General features: G+C 39.3%; 3 protein-coding genes across 8 annotated transcripts in view; 2 read left to right on the top strand and 1 right to left on the bottom strand.

Moving 5' to 3' along the window:
* Nucleotides 1–7,083, top strand: part of LOC135162183 (apoptosis-stimulating of p53 protein 1-like) — a 58,566-nt gene extending 51,483 nt beyond the window's left edge. For all 5 annotated transcript variants that reach the window (XM_064120378.1, XM_064120374.1, XM_064120375.1 and 2 more), the window contains 6 exons: nt 210–723; nt 1,920–3,090; nt 4,322–5,044; nt 5,469–5,635; nt 5,800–5,999; nt 6,143–7,083. In XM_064120378.1, the coding sequence (XP_063976448.1) occupies nt 210–723; nt 1,920–3,090; nt 4,322–5,044; nt 5,469–5,635; nt 5,800–5,999; nt 6,143–6,178 (2,811 nt within the window). In that variant the 3' untranslated portion in view covers nt 6,179–7,083. The remainder of the gene's footprint in view (nt 1–209; nt 724–1,919; nt 3,091–4,321; nt 5,045–5,468; nt 5,636–5,799; nt 6,000–6,142) is intronic.
* A 402-nt stretch (nt 7,084–7,485) lies between these two features.
* On the top strand, nt 7,486–15,950 carry LOC135162185 (atrial natriuretic peptide receptor 1). 2 transcript variants are annotated; one of them, XM_064120379.1, is made up of 16 exons: nt 7,486–7,719; nt 8,051–8,216; nt 9,260–9,425; nt 9,779–9,853; nt 10,025–10,304; nt 10,586–10,695; nt 10,776–10,964; nt 11,145–11,732; nt 12,019–12,224; nt 12,481–12,631; nt 12,731–12,890; nt 13,094–13,254; nt 13,499–13,665; nt 13,740–13,886; nt 14,179–14,645; nt 14,819–15,950. In XM_064120379.1, exons 1-16 carry the CDS (start codon nt 7,620–7,622, stop codon nt 15,106–15,108), a joined length of 3,423 nt encoding a protein of 1,140 aa, XP_063976449.1. In that variant the 5' UTR covers nt 7,486–7,619; the 3' UTR covers nt 15,109–15,950. The 2 variants fall into 2 exon arrangements, with proteins under 2 accessions (XP_063976449.1, XP_063976450.1); XM_064120380.1 differs by lacking the exons at nt 12,731–12,890; nt 13,094–13,254.
* Nucleotides 15,290–19,914, bottom strand: LOC135162192 (uncharacterized protein). The gene is made up of 6 exons (XM_064120394.1): nt 19,358–19,914; nt 17,290–17,528; nt 16,904–17,115; nt 16,607–16,767; nt 16,310–16,512; nt 15,290–16,240 (listed from the first exon to the last, which is right to left on the bottom strand). Exons 1-6 carry the CDS (start codon nt 19,586–19,588, stop codon nt 16,213–16,215), a joined length of 1,074 nt encoding a protein of 357 aa, XP_063976464.1. The 5' UTR covers nt 19,589–19,914; the 3' UTR covers nt 15,290–16,212.
* Nucleotides 19,915–19,975: the final 61 nt, after the last annotated feature.

Genomic DNA, 19,975 nt, shown 5'->3' with positions numbered 1-19,975 from the left:
CTTAAAGTTTTCTTCCTATTAATATGATAAATTAACAATAATTTTTTGCACCAAGTCTACCACGAGCAAACACATTTGATTTAGATTCAGTAATTGATAGTCGAACTATTTGAAAAACAATTCCCAAATGGTATCGCACCAATTTTTTTTCTGCAAACCAATTCTCTGAAGGCTAATAAATAAAAATGATTGTATTCGCCAATTTCCAGTACCGAAATAAAATGAATGAACAGCAGAACCAGGTGGTATCCCAACAACGGCTTGTACTGGCACAACGACAAGCGGAAATGGCATCAATTGATGCAAGGATAGCCCAGCTGCAGGGAAGATTACAGCGTAAACGAGCGCTGAATCAGCGTCTACTCAGTCAGCAGTTGAACAATCGTCCGTCTGGGCCAACAAATAGCCCTGGATTTGAGCCTCCAACTAAGCAGCAGGACTTTACGACTGCCCCGAAATTACGTCCAGCGGGTAATGTTGCTGCTATTGAGCCATACAGTCACATACCAAATGACAGTGACTTCAATTTGAATAAAAATGATCCGAAATATCAGACACTGCCGTACAATACTAAATTCACAGTGAATCTCAAGCCCATTGAGGACGATGTTAATAAAAATAATATTCAGCATAGTCAGAGTGCATCGCAGATTGGACAGAGATCGACTTTGCAGCAGTTGGGACATCAAATTGCCCACAGCCAATCTCAATCTCATATTCAAGGTATTTTAAGATAAATTGTAAGAATTTTGGGAGGATATTTATGGCGAATTATTGGAGTTAATGTTAGTCCGATGTTAATTGCCCACTTTGAGGTAATGTTGGCTGCTACCACAGACCCCATATTACAACAATATTGAATTCAATAAGTCATTGAATTTAGTTGAAAGGACCTCTCAGAAACTCTATTCAAAAGTTAATCCCTAATTCATTAGCTAAAATATCTCAACAATCTTTTGACCAATGCAATTTGCCTCTCTTGTTTTCCACTGAAACTAAGTAACAAGTTTCTGTATCTCAGAAGTATCCCTTCAAGAGCCACGAGTTTCCTCAACTCATGACCGTGCAATTCATTCAGGAAAAGAGTCACAAGACTTTTTTCTAGACAATAAACTTTTCTACAGTTGTTATCGACGTATTCAATGAACAATCGCCCCGTACAGCGTCGCGAAAACCCATTCATTCTCTTCAACTGAGTTATCTTTCTGAGTGGATGACAAGAATACTCATCCTTCCGCTGCCCAACGTGTCTTAAAAACTGGAACACCTCGAGTCATTTATACCCCGCCCTCGTCATCACTAAAAAATCAATGATCCTTATGACATATAGAGCGACGATTCCATTTTCACTGGAATAACTGGATAATTTATTCAACATTTATCGCCATCGGCAGCAAGAAACTTTCTCATTGATAGCTAAAGTATTCATGATTCATTGTTATTTCAAATCCATTTAACGGCAAAAAAAAGAACAATGAGGGAACTACGAACATCGATTGGTTAAATTGTTTTTTTTTTCATTCTATTCTTTGACTTTCGTTCTGTATGTTTTAAAATTTCAGTTCATTCATTTTTTTATCGATTCTCAGGATAATAAATTATTAATGATTGACAAATTTCACAATTCCTGAATGCAGAAATGAATGAATTCATTATCTGTCTGTTTGAATGTTTTTTTTTAAAGGAAATTAAATCTGAAAGTAAGAAGACAAATTGTCTTCAATAAAAAACAAAAAAAAAATATCCTCTGTCCGTAAATTAATTATTATTTATTACAACAACGGGGTTAATTCGAAGTATATATTCCAACCATTTAAAAATCTATCCGAAATATATAAATGCATAAATATCATTCGAGAATACTGTCTGGTGCTGCCGCAATTGAGTTACGTTAAAACCCAAGTATTCTCAATTACCAGGTCAATCGCAATTGCTGGGACCAGGCCAGCCGCCGCAATCTCCGCAGCAGCCGCAACAGCCGCAGCAAAACAGTCCCCAGTATCCCACCTCCAACTTCCTCATAAACTCATCCAATAACAACAATAATACCAACAACAACAACAACACCACCAACAACAATAACAACAATAATAATAACAATCCCCCATCAAATTCGACGCCCTCAAATTTCCTCCAAGAATCTCAGCCCCAGCTGACAAGGCACCAGACCACGTCCAGCGTTCCCCAAAAGTCCCAGCAGAGTACAACGAACACTTCCTCCAATCAGACCCCCCAAGACACCCGACAGTCCATGACACAAGCCCACAATCATCGAAACCTCCAGAGCCACCAGAAACCAGTGTCCTCCGTGGCCCCAAGTTTTCCAGTGAAATCGCCGATTTATCAAACATCGTCGATTAAAATCAATCCCGTAATGCCCCAGACATTGAGTTTAATAGGTAGAGGTCACTCAGGCCCCCAGGGCTACACCGACCGGGTCAACCAACAAAACTCAAGTCCCCAGGGCCAACAACAGCAGTCTGTGACAGCAACAAATGACAACTATCCCTCGAGGCACCAGCAAGCCTACCAGGGACAATTCAATCAAATCAATCAGGGATACAAAAATTCCAATTTCTCACAGCCACAAAATTCGATTAATGCCAATTATCCGGGTTACGGAGCGGGTACCTACAATCAGATACAAAATACCGAGTGTCAGAATGATAGGGTGAAGGCTGATAAGTTCGAGAGTAAGCATGATAATCAGAGATTCGAGGTACCCACTAAATTAGAGGCGAATCACAAGTATGAGCATGGGGGATTGGCGGCAACGCATCAGTATGGCAAGCACGATCACTCGGGCTTGGGGATGTTGAAGGGAGATAAGGTGGACAATGTGGGACAGAAGTATGAGGGTAATCAGGGTAAACACGATCACGGGGTTAAGTTCGATCCGCCGATTAAGGGGGAGTCGAAGGGGTTCGAAGGGGAGAGGAAGGGGAATTTTGGGGAGGGTAAGGACGACAAGACCAAGCCGGCGTTACCACCCAAACCTGTCAAACCGAATCCACCGCCAAGGCTGAATAACCAGGATAAGGGTGATGGCGGTGGGGAGACTGCGGGAGATGCTAAAATCAACGTCACTAGGTGAGTTTTTTTTCTTTTGATAATTCAATGATTTAATGAATCAAATTCAAATTAAAAGTCATGAGGTTCATTGTTTTATTTGTTCCGGAAAAAAAATTAATCTTGAGTAGATTGGCCACCAATATTGCCACAATGTTGAACCCCATTGAAAATAAATCTTCACGTACCACAAACGTAAATATCCTACTGAATTATGACGTGACGGAAATTCCATAATTGATTACTAGCGAACCGCTCGCGGCAGTATTGAATTACCGAGAAATGATACTCCGGAGTGAATATTCAAGGCAAGTGCGAGGTCAATACGTAATGATTATGTGGTCCCGTATCGCATTTCTTGAGTTGTGTCACTGTCTTCCCTGAACATGGCATGTTAATATGTGAATCATCAGTCGTCACCATGAGGTGAACGTGAATTCTTCAGTGCTCTTGAAAGCAATTAATTTATTTTGGTCGAGTCATTGATCCAGTGGAATAGTCAGACCGCACCGAAGAGAGAGTATTTCAAAATCTTGGCGAATCACATTCATAATCATCAATTCCATTTCCATTCGTTGAACATTTCTCAATATTAATTAGAGATTCTTTTTTCCCCCATTCATCGATTTTTACTGTACACCATTTGTGAATCTATCACCAGTTTAATTATAAATGTTAATGAGTACACGATCGATTTGGCTGGTGAATCTCTGGTGTCGCGAATAATAGATACGGAAATAGAACAAAGTTAGTGGCAGGGAGAAATACAGTGTGTTTTGTAGGGTCAGTGATTGTGGTACTGTTGAAACAAACACATCAAACAAAGGTACAGTGCTTTTATCGTAAATAAAAGCATAGGCTTTTTTTTTATTGAAAAATGTCGGATACGCACGTGTTCGTATCAACCAGTGTAATAATATTTTTTTATATCAACGCATTGCATGAGCTGGACAAAAACATTGCAGGGAAGTGATGGAATGGGTAGATAAATTCAACTCCAAAATTTGTGAAAGTTCAAGTTATGTTGGAGACATTTTCGATTAGTTTCAAGAACTGGATTATTTTTTTACATTTTATGCATGTGTGAGCTCCAAGAAGGATTGAAGTTAATTTTTATAAATGAAAAAAAACCTCTGACGTCAGTCACGTATCACTTTTTTTAAATTGTTAAATCTTTAAATTTATATATCACTCCTATTGGCTAATCCATGGGAGAACGAATGAATAATCATTCGTCCTATAAAATTTTCAGGTCTGAGAAGGAAGAGGAAGTGCCACCGATTCCCACGAGCGAGCCTCCAGACTCGCCGAACGAGGCCCCAGTCACTGGCCACCAAATAATAAAAGCTCGCCCACTGACCTTGAAAAAAGCCCTCCTGTCGGAACAACCCCGACTTCGATATGCCAAATCAAACGTTCACGTATCGATAAATCGTAGAATTGAAATGCCACCGGCATTTCTATTCCCAGAGACTGAAATACCCGCTGATCTTATGCAAACTGATCAACAACAAAATACCCCAGATGTAACGGATCATATAACTCTTAAGCAGATTAATCACAACGCCGACGACACCAATTGCAACGATAAATTGGAAGATTCCGATATTGTCGATGCGCTGAATGTCATTAACATCGAGGATAAACTGAAAAAGGAGGTGAAGCACGAAGTCGAAGCTGAAGGCAAGGGGAGTGACGTGATAAGGAGGAAAAAGGGCAATTTAAAATCCACAACGGGGAAAGCAAATTTATCGAGGCGGGTCTCTTTTGACCCACTCGCTCTACTGCTGGATGCCAGCCTTGAGGGTGAACTTGAGCTCGTCAAGAAGACGGCCAAGGAAGTGGCCAACCCCAGCTCCGCCAATGACGAGGGAATAACAGCACTGCACAATGCCATTTGTGCTGGACATCTGGAGATTGTCAAGTTCCTGGTGGAGTTCGGCTGCGATGTCAATGCACAGGATAGCGATGGATGGTAAGACTTTTTTCAAAAAAAAATTTCAGTAGATACATTTTTTTCAATTATTATTAGGAAATAAAATATTGGTTACTGAGTTTGTTTTTTATGCACTGGAAAGAGCTATTTCTCATAATCCCAAGACAATAGCTACTTTCAGCGAGCAAATATTTATTCTTGGATACACGTACAATGTGAAGAATATAGTTAGTAAACATTGGTGAAGAATGTTAGAATTTATGCCAAGAAAATTGTTTACTCGCTTGAGTGGGACTTTGAGTGTCGTCTATGTGCCGAAGAATTTATGATTAAGAAAATGTTTTTGGATGTAAGTTGCACGTGAGAAAATTCCTCAATCTAGTCCCTTGTTATTTTGAGCTTTTGTCTGCTCTCGCTGCAACGATACTTTTTTCATTATTCTCTTTTTATTTCTATTTTGCAGGACACCTCTGCATTGCGCAGCGAGCTGCAATAATCTCGCTATGGTGAGATTTCTCGTGGAACACGGTGCATGCATATTCGCAACAACACTCTCTGATCATGAAACAGCGGCGGAGAAGTGCGAAGAGGATGAGGAGGGATTTGATGGATGCTCTGAGTACCTGTACAGTGAGTAGTTAATTAATTTTTTTAATTTATTATTTTTATTTGGTTGCCTGGCTTATTTATATAATAATTTATATGTCCATTCTTTTTTTATTCTTTCATATCTTTATATTTTTTTATTTCCACCCGTGTAAAATTTCATTGACATTTCTGTTATTCTCCCACAGGTGTTCAAGAAAAGCTGGGCATTATGAACAATGGACAGGTGTTTGCAGTGTTTGATTATGATGCACAACATAATGACGAGCTGACAATGAAAAATGGCGATCAGCTGGTTATTCTGCGAAAGGGAGATGACAATGAACGAGAGTGGTGGTGGAGCAAGCTTGGGCACAGAGAGGGCTATGTTCCAAGGAATTTGTTGGGGGTAATTTGACATTTTACCACTAAAATTTCATTTAATTTAACAAACGATCCCTTGTCTTTCAATTTTTCCCTTTTAAAAAAAGTTTTTTTTTCCAAGAACGAACAATTCTCTAATCTAATTTTCTCCATATTCTGATGTTGCAGCTGTATCCAAGAGTACAACCATCCAAGACAGACTAGAAGCTGACATATCTGCATAAACAGAGGAAGAAAGAAATTAAAAAGAAAATGAGAACTTTTATCACCACAGTATTCAATTTGCAGCTTTATCTTATTAGGTATTCGTCATAGTGTATTTTTAATGTTACATAAATATTATATTATTTAAATCGTGCGTTAAAGTCGAAGTCAAAATCCTGCAATGTGTTTTGTAGATGAAAATATTCTCTATTTTAATCTTCTTTCAATCGACCGATCAAATTTACGCATTTATCACCTCTGCGGTACTTAAATGTTTTATTAACAAATGAAATTACACGAAGTAATTGATCTTTTTAGACAATCGCCCAGTTTGTTTCACCTAAATGTTTTATGTTTAGATGAATTCAAATTGTTATTATTTTTTAGTAATTTTTAATCCTCAATTATATATATTTTCTTGTTAATCTCGAATTTTTCTCAATGCAATGGAGATAAAGCACAGAATTATTCGGATTTGAAGAATATTCAATTTTCATAAATCTGTTTTCCAAGCTTGCCAATAGATATTATAAATATTGTAAAATTTCATGTTTTAATTTTAGTCAGATCGATCGCCAATGGTTTCATCAATATTGAAGAAGGGATAAAATCATAGAAATAGATGAAATTATAACCATCGATCAAACAGACTGTTTTTAATTAATGAGGGATTTTTTTTTAATATGAGGCTCGATCAAACGGTATTTTATGCCACTTTCATTTGTAACGTAGTTTTTAGGTTGCAAGAATGTGCACAGAGCGCTGCCTCGCCAAAAAATGGAAGGAATAATTATTGAATGGATATTAATTGTCCCAAAAATATTAAAAAATGTGTGCCTTTAAACGTAATAATGACTATGTAAGATTGCACGGTATATTGAAAATAATAAATTGTTTTTTTGATACTTTCGGCCTGTTTATTGAACTTGTAATTCATTTGAATCTCCATTTTTGAAAGTGATTTTATAGCATCATTATGAAATGTGAAATTCAAGAAGAAGAATTTTTGGGGAGTAGTTGAATTGAAATTTGCAGTTCTCGCATACTTTATCATTAAATTATAAATTTTTAATTCCATTTCCGTTACCCTTTCTCTCCTCCCAAAGAATAAGGTAACTTTTTCTCCATGAAGACGTTGTTTGATCGTTCGCGAGAATTTGAAATAGGATCCATTAAAAATCACCAAGAATCTCAAGACACGGGGCACGAGCATCCCCTGTGTATGCACATATTGGCGCAATAAACTTGTTGATTTTCTTGCGCAGGGTGAAAGATCACCGGGGCGCATGTGCCTGCGTGCACCCCCAGGACCAATGGGGCCACTCAGTTCAAAAGCGTTCTCCATATAAAGCAGGGAAAACTCGGCGGAAAACACTAGACGCGAACGCGTGGGGCAAACGCAATGTTGAAGTCTCAGTACTAATTTTTTCGTGTTGTTTTCATGAAGAAAATGTGGGAGTGCTGTTGGTGCAATTTTTTTTATTCTTTTTTGTGTTTCGCTGTCATTCAAAGCGATGCAACAGTCTCGAGAAAAATCGCAGGTAATATTAAAAAAAAAAGTTAATCATTTCCACTCTGAAACGCGAAAATATTGTTTATCCTTTAGGTGCAAAGTGCGATTTTACAGAAAAAACCGGTTCCACTCGGCATAAAAAATAAGAAAATACAATGAAAAAAAATTGGTTCTTTATTTACTGGTTATTTTGACTTATATTTGTAAATCTACCGTAACAAACGCTTAACCGGTCACGTTTCTCCCACCCGGATCAGCACAGAAATTACAAAAAAAAATGTTTGCACCATGAATTTTCAAGGACACCACCCATAGTCCATTGAACAAAATTTATTACCCTCTTTTGCACATTCCATTAGCGCGTGAAACTTCCATAAAGACGTACAACGTTGGAGTGTTAATGGCGTCTCACTTGGATAGTCCCTTTGACTTGGAGCGTTGTGGACCCGCTGTGGACCTGGCACTGGCCGAAGTCAACGAATTTCTCAGGCTCCGTAATGTCCAGCTGCGGAAAGTTCAAGCTAGGTAGCCCCTTTCAATTTCATTTCACTCCATTGTCTCCCGATTTATGCAAATCCTCGACGAGGACGTTACTGCTGAATTCTTCAAATTTAGCTTTTGAAAAATTCATTTTGTATTTTATTTACAAATTATTCGATTTATATTCGCACGAGAGATTATGCTTCACTGCTTATGGGGATTGGTCTTGCGGACGGACTGGATAAAGGAGGACACGAAGGGGATTCGCATATGATGAAATTCCACTTCCTTGAGGAACTGGACGATATATTTTTTCTTCAACATCTAGAGTTCAGCTTATCCGATTTTCAAATGGCGACAAATTTTTTATTTAAATTTATGGACATGTATCAGGCATTTTGAGCGTATTGCAAATTCATGAGAATTCCAAGGGATGTTAATTTAATTATTGCATGAAATTTTAATGAGCAATGCAGAAAATTCAGGTCAATTTCGACATTTACTCCGCCCGCAGGAGCTCATTATCCTATAATTAACTAAACTGAGAACTATGAAATATGAAATATTCAGCAATTATTCCATTCAACATCCCCAGTTGCATCCCAAAGGGATACATTTCATCTAAACAGATCATTCAATAACAAACAAACTGGATTTTCAATGGATAATTCCCTGGAGCAGTGACAATACTCCTGATTTTCATACGTGATATACGATGAATTCCGAGTGACACTGGCACGTTAGTCAGTGCAATACGTGATGCAGAATGAATGGGCATGAAATTTCAATCTGAATGCATCTCTCGCGAAGCCCTCGAGCCTGTACGCACACCAGGGGATGGAGAGGTGTAAATAACAGTTGGATAATTGATCCCGTTGAATTAACGGATGAGAAATCAGCGATGAAAAAAAAATCATGGCAATTACACGTGTGATGGGGGGGGGGGGTCAAGGTCAGCCATCAAATGGATGAAGCATATTCTTTTAGTTCTCTTCATAAATTTTTATATTCTATTAACGACTCGGCGAGGAGAAATTGCGAAGTTTGGGTATTGGGAGAGGGATGACAAGTGTTTTTTTTTCTTGCAGCTATCCGTCGTGCAGTGGAGCCAGGGCGCCCGGATTAGCTGCTGACATGCATTTTCGGGATAATGTAATTGCCTTCGTCGGGCCAGCTTGTGCTTTTGCCCTGGAACCTGTTGCTAGACTCGCGGCGTATTGGAATACTCCTATTATTACGGGAATGGGTGATCAGGTGAGAGAAATCAGCTCAAGGTGTGCGCTGTTTAAAAAAATTCAGAAGATTTTTCACGGCAAAGAAATGGTTACCGGATATATGACTCCTAAATTTTTTCCTAAAAATTATTTCCCCGGAAGAAAATTTCCCAAAATCCAGAAGGAATTTCCCATAAGTAATTTTTTAAAGTGCAACAATTCACCCACCTCGCCTCCCCTTTTCATTCCAATTGGTAATGCTCTGGAAGCAAAGCACTTTGCTTAAAAACTAACTACCGAATCGCATGTGGGAAATCATCTTTTTTTATACAAGCAGGTCAAACCAATGGTTACACTTATTTGAGAATCGTAATTGAATTGCACCATTTTCAGCCGCCATCGGAGGGCGAATTATCCGTGACTTCCGGTATCCTTGGACGCCTGCACAAGTGGAAAAACGAGAGTTCGGTAAACGTATACTCCTCGCATTTCTTAATAAACTTCACCTTGCGTGTTCAGTTAGACGTTAATTAGCCAGCCCGGTTGTCGTCTTCCAACGTGTAATTAGAGTCGGTTTTTTCCTAATTAAAAAATGTACTCCGAAAATATCTCACCACACTGTGGTCTACTATTCCCCAGGGGATTTTCAAAGATAAGAGTAAATATCCCACCCTCACGCGGATGTCGTACTGCCAGTGTCGGCTTCGAATGGTCTTTGCGAGTATTTTCAAGGAGTTTGGCTGGGCTCACGTGGCCCTCATCCTGGACAGATCGGATTTATTTTCGTTGACTGTTGGAAAGAATCTCGAGTACGGTCTGAGGAAGGACGGTTTGCTCAAGTTCGTGAGGGAATTGGATGGAAATTCGGAGGACGATTCTTATCACCTGTATTTGAGGGATGCCAGCATGTATGCCAGGGGTATGTATCGACCAGGGCCATGTATAGGTCACGCATTTTCAATTTATTGCGAAAAGGGAATTTTTTATTCCTTGAGGAAGAAGCATTTTGAATAAATATATTCAGTCGAATATATCGAGAAAATATTTCCATAACTATATTTATTAACAATTAAATAAAAAAAGGTCTCATTTATCGAGAATACAAGTGGATTCGCTATTGTACTAGATGTGTTGACTTTTACGTTTCTTTCGAAACAAAAAGTCCATAAATATTATACACAAAAATTGCTACTGGTCCAGTGGTGATCCTGAGCGTGCGAGGCACTCTGGTTCGCAAGTTTATGCTCGCTGCCCATGAATTGGGAATGACCCGGGGGGATTGGACGTTCTTGGATGTGGAAATAATCCAGGTGACGCGAAACAAAAATCTTACTTATCGAAAAAGAAACAATCAGAGTACCGAAAAATTATATCAATTAAATAAACTCAGGGATCATACTGGGGTGATCATGACTGGGAAGTGGGGGACGAGGACGACTCTACTGCGAGGAAAGCATACGAGTCATTGTTGCGAGTGTCCCTCTTGCAACCGACGAGTCCGAGATTTCAAGATTTTGCCGAGGATGTTAAAATACGGGCGCAGAGTGATTATAATTACACATTTCCCGATGGAGAAGAAGTGAGTGCATAATCCAATGGAGACGTTGTATTGATGAATTTAATTCAATTTACTCTTCCTATAAATTTGAGTTGCAAAAAAATTTTTCATTATCAAAAATTTGTTCACCAGAAATGTTCAGCTTAGAGTGATTTCCCGCTAGTTTCACTAGTTTTTTTACGATTAAATCCTCACCCCCAGGTGAATTTCTTCATTGGAGCGTTTTACGACGGCGTTTTCCTCCTTGGCATGGCCTTAAATGAATCCCTGTCAGAAGGCGCTGACATATGGGATGGTTTTGCGATGACCCGACGCATGTGGAACCGCGACTTCATGGGAATTACAGGTCACGTTCGCATAGACGTGGACGGCGATCGTGACGCTGACTACAGCATCCTGGATCTGGATCCGATCACAGGGAGGTTCGAGGTGGTGGCTCACTACCTCGGAGCTATTCGTCAGTACAGCCAAGTATCCGGCAAGAAAATTCACTGGCCTGGTGGTAGGGAGGGACCACCAGCGGACATTCCAGAGTGCGGCTTCCTGGGGAATGATCCAGCCTGCTCGCAGAAGACTGATGCTTATGCACTGGTACTCTACGCCAGCCTCTCTCTAGCTATATTTCTTCTAACTGTGGTGGCCGCTGCCTGTCTCCTCTGGCGACATCTGCGATTGTCCGCCGATCTGAACAATATGTCCTGGAGAATCAGACCTGAGGAACTGCTGCTCGAGGTCAACAGGGCTTTCTCTTCCAAGATTAATCTCCATCAGGCCATGTCAGACGCTAATGTAATTATGAACATCTGATTTTCTTGATTTTTTTTCTTCAGACATGTTGCTCTAAAAGACGAGTAAGAGCCCACTAAAGCTTATCAATACCAAATGTAATAGTTTTGAAATCCGACAAAATCGTGGAACTTCAGGCACTACTTTTTCCCTCTCGCCTCGAGCCATAACCGATCCTTGAAAAAAAAACAGTACTTTTGAACGATTAATCCCCCCGACTGAAACGTTCTCATCCAATTTTTACCAGACAAGAGAATGTTTAAGATACACGAGTGAAAAAAAATTTTAGAATTATGGGCTTGAGCAACGTCGCCGTGGATCACAGGTGAGTGGCGATTCTCTAGGCCCCACCATCGTGTTCACCACCGTGGGAATATACAAAGGTGAACGTGTGGCGATTAAAAAGATCACGAAGAAGAAAGTGGTTGATGTGACGAAAAAATTACTGTGGGAGATAAAGCAAGTGCGGGATGTTACCTCCGAGAATACTGTCAGGTACTGGAATTATCCATTAAATAAATTGGTGAGAGATAATTGCTCACCGCTCTCGTGATAATAACAAAAAAATTGTGAGGGAAAAATAAACAAATTGAATAACTATAAGTGCAGTAGCGAAACGGTGAAAGGATTTTAATAAATTTCACCAGAGCAGTCTGTTTTCGCAAATGTTCCTCGTTTTGTTACTGACGTATAGCTTGTTGTTTCGCTACGGGATTGTTTCCCTTGTAGTTTATTGTTATTGTAATTTTAGATTCATCGGAGCATGTCTTTGCTCTCCCTCCCCTACAGTCCTAATCCTCACGGAGTACTGTCCGAAGGGTTCATTGAAGGACGTCCTAGGGAATGAGGCTATTAAACTGGACTGGAATTTTCGAATGTCCCTTATTCACGACATCGTTAAGGTACTAAATTCTCAGTAAATTATCTGCAACAGCTTCCGGATTTTAACTCACCAAAATCACTTCCTTATCTTCTGTCCTCTGCTGCATTACCCGACTCAGGGTATGGATTACCTTCACGCGAGTGAAGTCGTTGCACACGGTAAACTGCGATCGTGCAATTGCCTCATTGATGGTAGATTTGTCTTGAAAATATCGGATTTTGGGTTGAAAACACTGACAATGCCGGCTGATTTGACCATTGACGATAATTATTACACAAGTAATGCTATTCTACATAATTTTAAAAGGGCTTGCGTTTTAGTCGAAGGAAAAACGTTAGCGGAATATCATATTTCTTTATAAATTAACGTAAAATTTCAATGGAAATGCCAATGAACTGTGGTAGTGATATCTCTCATACCATAATGTATTCTGAAATTACGTAGTTCTCCAATTTATCTCAATATTTTTTCCCGCAAATAGAATTATTATGGGTGGCACCTGAGCTATTACCTCAAACAGTTCTCCCCGGAAGTGCAGCAACGCAAAAAGGGGATGTTTACAGTTTCGCCATTATTTTAGAAGAAATAGTTCTTCGCGGAGGCCCTTACGACGTCGCAAAGACCCACATGACCTCCCAAGAGGTAATTAAAGCAACCCTAGTGACCTGGCAGGACTGTTAAACATATGTTGCTGAAATTTTTTCTCTGGAAAATATTTTCCTTACTGAAATTTCCTGGAAAAGTAAGCCGGAGGAAAATTTGATGTAGGAAGAATTAGTGAGAAGAGAAAATTTCCATGGAAAATGTTCATCGGGAAAAAATTCAGGGAATTTCTCAACCGAAAAAAAAAAAGTAAAACCGTCCCAGTTAAACTGATCCATTACAGATTGTGAATCGCGTATCGTCGGCTGAAAATCCAAGTTTTCGACCGGAAGTTGCACCCCGAGATTGCCCCCTGGATATTCTCAGCCTAATGGAAAAGTGCTGGAGTGAGGGACCCGAGGACAGGCCGAGTTTCCACACAATCCGAGGGATAATAAGAGGGATAATGAAGTTAGCTGGAAAGTTGTTGTCTTGCCGAGTTTTCGGTGATTAGTTTATTCATTTTATTTGGCTTTTATTCTCAGGGGATACTGCGAGAACCTCATGGACGATCTTCTCCGACGAATGGAGCAATATGCGAACAACTTGGAGGCACTGGTGGAGGAGAAAACTGAACAATTGAGTTTGGAGAAGCGGAGAAGTGAGGAGCTGCTGTACCAAGTTCTCCCAAGGTGAGAGGGGAATATTGATTGCAGAAATGATGATTGAGTTGTTGCTCTGAAGAAAAATGCTAATCTTCATTGTTTTATTGGTGATTGGTGGTGAATAATTCATAGTTTGAGTAGGCGCGAGAGGTTTATCGGGAAAAATAAATTTCAAGGAGGAAAAAAGGGAATTAAGAACCCAGAGGTTTATTATTTAAGGACTTAGTGGAACAGCTTTTTCTGTCAGTGATCAGGGACTTTTGTTTATTAAAGGAAATTACAAGTTTCTAGTTTCATGCGTGTCAACCTTCGTTTCCAGACAAGTTGCCGGCCAATTGATGGCAGGAGAACTTGTCCAACCTGAGCAATTTGAGTGTGTCACCATCTACTTCAGCGACATCGTGGGCTTCACCGCCCTCTGCGCCCAAAGCACGCCCATGCAGGTGGTGGATTTCCTGAATGACCTGTACAGCACCTTCGATCGCATCATTGGTTTCTATGACGTTTACAAGGTGGAGACGATCGGGGATGCCTACATGGTGGTGTCGGGACTGCCCCAGAGGAATGGAGATGAGCACGCCAAGGAGATCGGACTCATGGCCCTCGCCATCCTCGACGCAGTGGCTTCCTTCAAAATTATGCATAAGCAAGACTCACAGCTCAGCGTCAGAATTGGGGCCCATAGTGGGCCTGTCTGCGCTGGCGTCGTTGGCCAAAAAATGCCGCATTACTGTCTTTTTGGAGATACCGTTAATACTGCATCCAGAATGGAATCCTCTGGATTACGTAAGCATTTTTACTATTAACTACTGGATGTATGGATATATTTTTTGGAAATGGGTTTTGGATTTTTTTTGTAAACCTTTAAAAATCTGAGTTTCCAGATATTTCAAACAAATAATTTTAAACCAAGTTCAAAGACTTTCCCCAAAAAACTCAAGTGTAATATTCAATTTTAGCTCTTCGCATTCACGTATCAGAGGCGACTAAAAATATTCTCGACAAATTTGGAACTTTCGAGCTGGAATTACGAGGGGAAGTGGAACTGCGTGGCCGGGGTACTGTGACTTCCTACTGGTTGACAGGCTGCTCGACCCCAGATCCAAGGCTGCCATCCCCGAAAAATCGAAAATACAGTACGAGTCCCCCTGAAAATGGCTCAGCTCTAAATCCTCTCATATTCCCACCGAGTCTGAACACCATCTCCAAAACAGCGAATAATACGTTCATTAATTTATCAGAGTTATGAGAAATTGGACTGAAGAATTTTATTTCAGCGGGAGTATTGTGATGTTAGCAGAATAATAATTCAATATTCAGCGATTTTAATTTATAAGCCGTGAACTAATTTCGCAGGGAATGAGGTAATTAGGGGGGGGGGGGAGGTATTCACTGATTTAAACGAGAAAGGGAAATTATCCACCAGATGGTATATTTAATGAGATTTGCTTTATTCAAATTTCAGTTACATTAATCATAGAAGATAGAGGTTCATCTATGACATATGCTAAATGTAAACGGCTCTGAACGGCGCAGATAAGCCCTATGAATAAAATATCTCCAAATTTTCTAATAAAAAAAAATAGAATAATAGAAGAAAAACACTCCATAATTTTAATTAAATTCTTCTAATAGGCTGTTACGGGAAAACTATATCGCTTTAAAAATAGGAAAGACGTGGTTACCTATCAGTCTACCAGAAAACAAAAAAAAAACAAAAAAGTGTATTTGTTAAATAGTAATTTAATAAAAAAAAATCGTAGGAGTGGTGCAAGGACAGCACTATTCATGGCTCTAGATTTTTAAATTTCTTTAAAAATATTTTTGAAGAATTGCACAATGATTTTCATTCCAATTTCCAATTATTGGAGACGATAATTTCATAATTATCGATTTAGTAGTGAGAAGCCGATTTCACTTAAAGAAGAATTTCAAATAAATAGCTTTAAATAAATATCTCAATAAAAAAAATATTATATCGAAAATAAAATATTGAAATCTAGAACCACTGCAATCGTAAGTTAATCGTCTACGTGTGCCTCAGCACTTTGCCCTGGGTTTATAAAATAATAAAAAAAAAAGAAAATAAAATGTTACTCTGTTCACTAAGTTCTAGATCCGAAATTAGTGTCGAGACAATGATCCTTGGGACTTGTTTCTTTCTTTAGTGTTTTTTTGTAGTTTATGAACTATTGTACATTCAACCAGCAAACTTCGCATCATACTCGCAGGATTCCTCCAGCTTTTGCCATAGATCCAGGATTTAGACAGTAGATCTAATGATGTATATATAATAAATATATATTTCTTTGCTTTGTTCTAACGGCAGGATCTTCGCTGGTAATTCAGCAGACTACTTTGACGCGAGAAACATAATGAGCCTATGAAAAATGAGAAAGATATTTTATAATTAATGTGAGAAAATACAGAAAGGCGATTCAATTTGTTACCGGAAATTGATTGTCTTTGCTGCCAAGAGTCTGTTGCACTCGTTGGTGTCTGGAAGGGGTAGTGGTAGATAGGGGCTCTCATTGTCCGAGTCAGTGAAATCAAAACGATGAATACGTGGTTTTACTTTCATATCACCAAAAGGCCCCTTCAGTATGAGATAATGAAGAGAGAGGGGATAAGTTGTCTTGGTCTTCAAGATCAGCTGTAATATCGAAACAATCATTAATTTCTCAAGATGAGGAAGGGCTTCAATTCCTTCATGAAGGCACACAAATAGGAGACAATGTTTTCCTCACTTGGTAAGTCATGTCACGTTCGGAACTCTGAGTGGGATCGCGTTGGCTATTGTTGATTCTCGCTTTTACTACCCATTGATTGTTGAATGCACTGAAACGCGATGTCTCGTAGAACAATTTGTGAACGTATTCATCGGTGCGATATGGCTTCATCTGCAGATCTGAATGAAAGAATCGGCAATGTAAGTAACAGAATTCTAATAGAAAAAACCATCGAGTAATGGAAGCTTTGGAGTGATTTAAGAATTTATTTTGTCTCTCTAATCACGAAGAATGTTTAAACAAATATAGCACTACCGTTGAACGTGATTTTCTCGTACGAGAGGAGATCAAAGACATTGTCGTAGAGTCTGCGCTCCTCCAGGGTGCGGGCGTCAATATCACGTAGTGCCTCCATTACATCGGCCCCAGTGCGATGCGGGTGAACGCAGTGGGTCTCGTGCTCTGAACTCTCATGATTAGGTCCACGCCACGGGCAACCAATTCTGCTATATTTGCAACTTGATATTCTGACAACATCATATTTCCACTAATTTAGTGACCAATTTATAAATACCAATCAATTAAATAATAAACGAATCGGAATTAAAGCCAAAATATCTAGGTTCATAAATTTAGAAAATCATAGTTAATAAATTCAAAATAATTAGTAGAAATGTAGAAAGATTTATATTGTCCCATACCTCTCCTCGCACATGGACTCCTCGTGTCTTTCCAAAGAATTCCTCGGGAATTCCTTAGCGCAAAATTGACATTCAGCTGGCAATTCCGAAACAGCTTTTTCCACCGCCAAATTGCGGGACGCCGATGTCTTACTTATCTCAATCCTACAATTTGGGCATGTTGCAAGCTCATCGCGTAGTCTCGCATCAGCCAGTACGTGAGTGAAGCATCCAGCGCACATCAAGTGTCCATTGGTACACTGTAAACACCATTGCGACAAGAACCATTCTTAATTCCCACTCTCATTTCATTTTTTCTTAAATATTAGTAATCAATCGGGGAAGACGAACAATCGACAAACTAAAAGTACAAAAAAATGTTTAAATGAATGAGACAAGATTTGCTTAATTGGTGAAGTCTTCCCCGAGTGAATAGCTCTCTCTCTCTCTCTCTGAACAATAAAAAAAATAGTCATCAATTTATTTGTCAATTAATAAACCAAACTTATTGTTAATACTCTTTACCATGACTCGTTGTTTTATTATTTTTTAATTAATCTGAAACACAAAATCGTATGAGGTCTATTAATAAACGTCATCATCCTCTCGAATATTTGCATTCGAATTATTGTTTTATATAATTTTTTAAAATCAGGACTGTGATGTGGGATGCATAATGGGTGGGCATTTGAAGTAGATTGAAAAAAAACCCTTCACTTTTTTTTAAACCTTGAAACTTCATTTATTGCAAAGAAATAACTCATCACTCGGTTTATTCAAACTTTTACATAAAATCAACGTACACAGGTGGCGACTGGTGTCAGGCACGCACTCAATATCGCATGATAAAAACTCGTAATATTGGTGGTTCGAGTTTAAAATAAATCAGTCTATTCACACACTTTTCAGTAAATTCTAGTGAATCAACAGTAAAATTCGCTTAAACTTACACGCATTGTTAAACTTCACTTCATGTGGGTCATAATTAAGTATTAAAGATGCTGATTCTGATTCGTTATAGTACAAAAAATCGTGAGTGCCAGTTTTTTGCATTCAACTCCACGAAACATTGATAATGGACATAACGTGAATAATTCGTTGCATCGTACGAACATTTTTGTTGACATTCAGGGTTATTAAACATAAATGTTATCATTAATTTTTATCTCTCTTCACTCAGTAATAATATTATGAATTAATTTATGCAGCGATTAATTCAATTGTTGAGTGCTGAAATATAACAGAACAAAAATGTTGAATTATCTTGATGACGAGTGGGTCTGGAGAATGATCCATGAAAAAAACCATGAATTATATCCACTCAGTATCTAGACAATTCCACTGGGAGAAGGACAGGATTGGGTGAAATTCTTCATGACATTTATCTTCTGAAAATAATTCAGACTCCCCAGAGTAAAAACGGAAACTCTTGTGCAGAACATTATGCATTTTTTTTATTTTCTCGACAAAAAAAAGGATTTCCATAGACATATCGTCATCTCCTCAGATGGCAAAATATGAACTCCCAGAACATTTCCCCCATTGAAAAATATCTTGATGGCGATCGTATCTAGAGGAAATCCTCCACCATTTTTTGGAATTCATAAGACCCTCCCCAAAAAAATCTCTTGCCCTAAACCGAATCAGTATCTAGACAGTTTCATTGGGAAAGGGCGAGGACGTGGCGAATAATTTTGGAATCCTGACAATGGCCTTCTGAAAATAATTCAGACTTCTAAGGAGAAAAGAAATTTTTTGTGTAGGTCATTTGTGCATCTCCTCCGTTCCGAAAAAAAAAAGAAAAGAAATTCTTGTGCAGACTGATCTTTCTCCTTATAAAACCCCCACTACCCATCAGTCCCCCGCTGTTTTTGTCTAGCAACAATTCCTCACAATCAACTACGCATTAGGCATCACGAGTGATTGAACAAAGAAAATCCCAAACTCTTTGAAATCTCCTTGACACAATGCAAATGAAGGTCGTGAAACCCTAGTTACTCCCAGTAAAATCCCAGAATCATGTCAATTAACCCCACAATCAAATGATAAAGGCCAATGACAAGCCCAGTCGAGCCCGTCAATATCTCACCTGGTAAACCGCCGCCCTAGGAAGATCGAGGCAAACGGCGCAGCAGAGTATGCCCCCCAATCGGTGTTCAAGTTTCTGCTCACTCTTGCCATCGCCTCGCAATAATTTACGTTTCTTCTTCTCTGGCTCGAGTAGCTCCTTTATTTTATCAAGCTCCTCGTGCAACTGGGCTGTCGCTGGTGCCTCAGTCACACTGCTCGATGACGATGCCTCACCACTTTGCTCCGCCATCTTGATTGTTTTGATTTTTCGCAAAACGGGGGAGAGGCAGAGCGTTTCGTCACCGAGAGAGAAAGAGCCCCGATGTTTATGTCAGGATTAAATGCGCACGCGTTAAAGTATTTATTTTTATTTCACGTTATTATTTTTTTCCTCAATGGCTGCCTCAGCGAGACTGATTTTTCCCCTCGACGAGGGCCTGAGGGCTGATTTAGCACTGGGATTTCTCAGTGACGGGTGACGCCTCTCTCTTTTCGAATTGATTCAATCGCCAGTCAACTTTCGACGCAGTTATTCAACTCGTAGTTTTCACAGTGACGTCAGGCAACAGCTGGTCGACTCACAACACTGGAGTTAAAGAGACGCAGGCCCCACATTCCGAAGAGCTATCCCCACTCT

This window comes from Diachasmimorpha longicaudata, chromosome 5, assembly GCF_034640455.1.
Source record: "Diachasmimorpha longicaudata isolate KC_UGA_2023 chromosome 5, iyDiaLong2, whole genome shotgun sequence".
Lineage (NCBI taxonomy): Eukaryota > Metazoa > Arthropoda > Insecta > Hymenoptera > Braconidae > Diachasmimorpha > Diachasmimorpha longicaudata.
The sequence above is the reverse complement of the archived record's forward strand: the minus strand, read 5'-3'. Positions and strand labels throughout refer to the sequence as shown.

Excerpts from the sequence above, each read along its gene's own strand:
- LOC135162185 (XM_064120379.1), top strand. The coding sequence starts at position 7,620 with ATGAAGAAAATGTGGGAGTGCTGTTGGTGCAATTTTTTTTATTCTTTT. Across the intron at positions 8,217-9,259 it reads CTGCGGAAAGTTCAAGCTAG|CTATCCGTCGTGCAGTGGAG; the intron begins GTAGCCCCTTTC and ends TTTTTCTTGCAG. Across the intron at positions 10,305-10,585 it reads TGCCAGCATGTATGCCAGGG|TGGTGATCCTGAGCGTGCGA; the intron begins GTATGTATCGAC and ends CTACTGGTCCAG.
- LOC135162192 (XM_064120394.1), bottom strand. The coding sequence starts at position 19,588 with ATGGCGGAGCAAAGTGGTGAGGCATCGTCATCGAGCAGTGTGACTGAG. Across the intron at positions 17,116-17,289 it reads GAGTCCATGTGCGAGGAGAG|AATATCAAGTTGCAAATATA; the intron begins GTATGGGACAAT and ends TGATGTTGTCAG. Across the intron at positions 16,241-16,309 it reads GCAAAGACAATCAATTTCCG|GCTCATTATGTTTCTCGCGT; the intron begins GTAACAAATTGA and ends CATTTTTCATAG.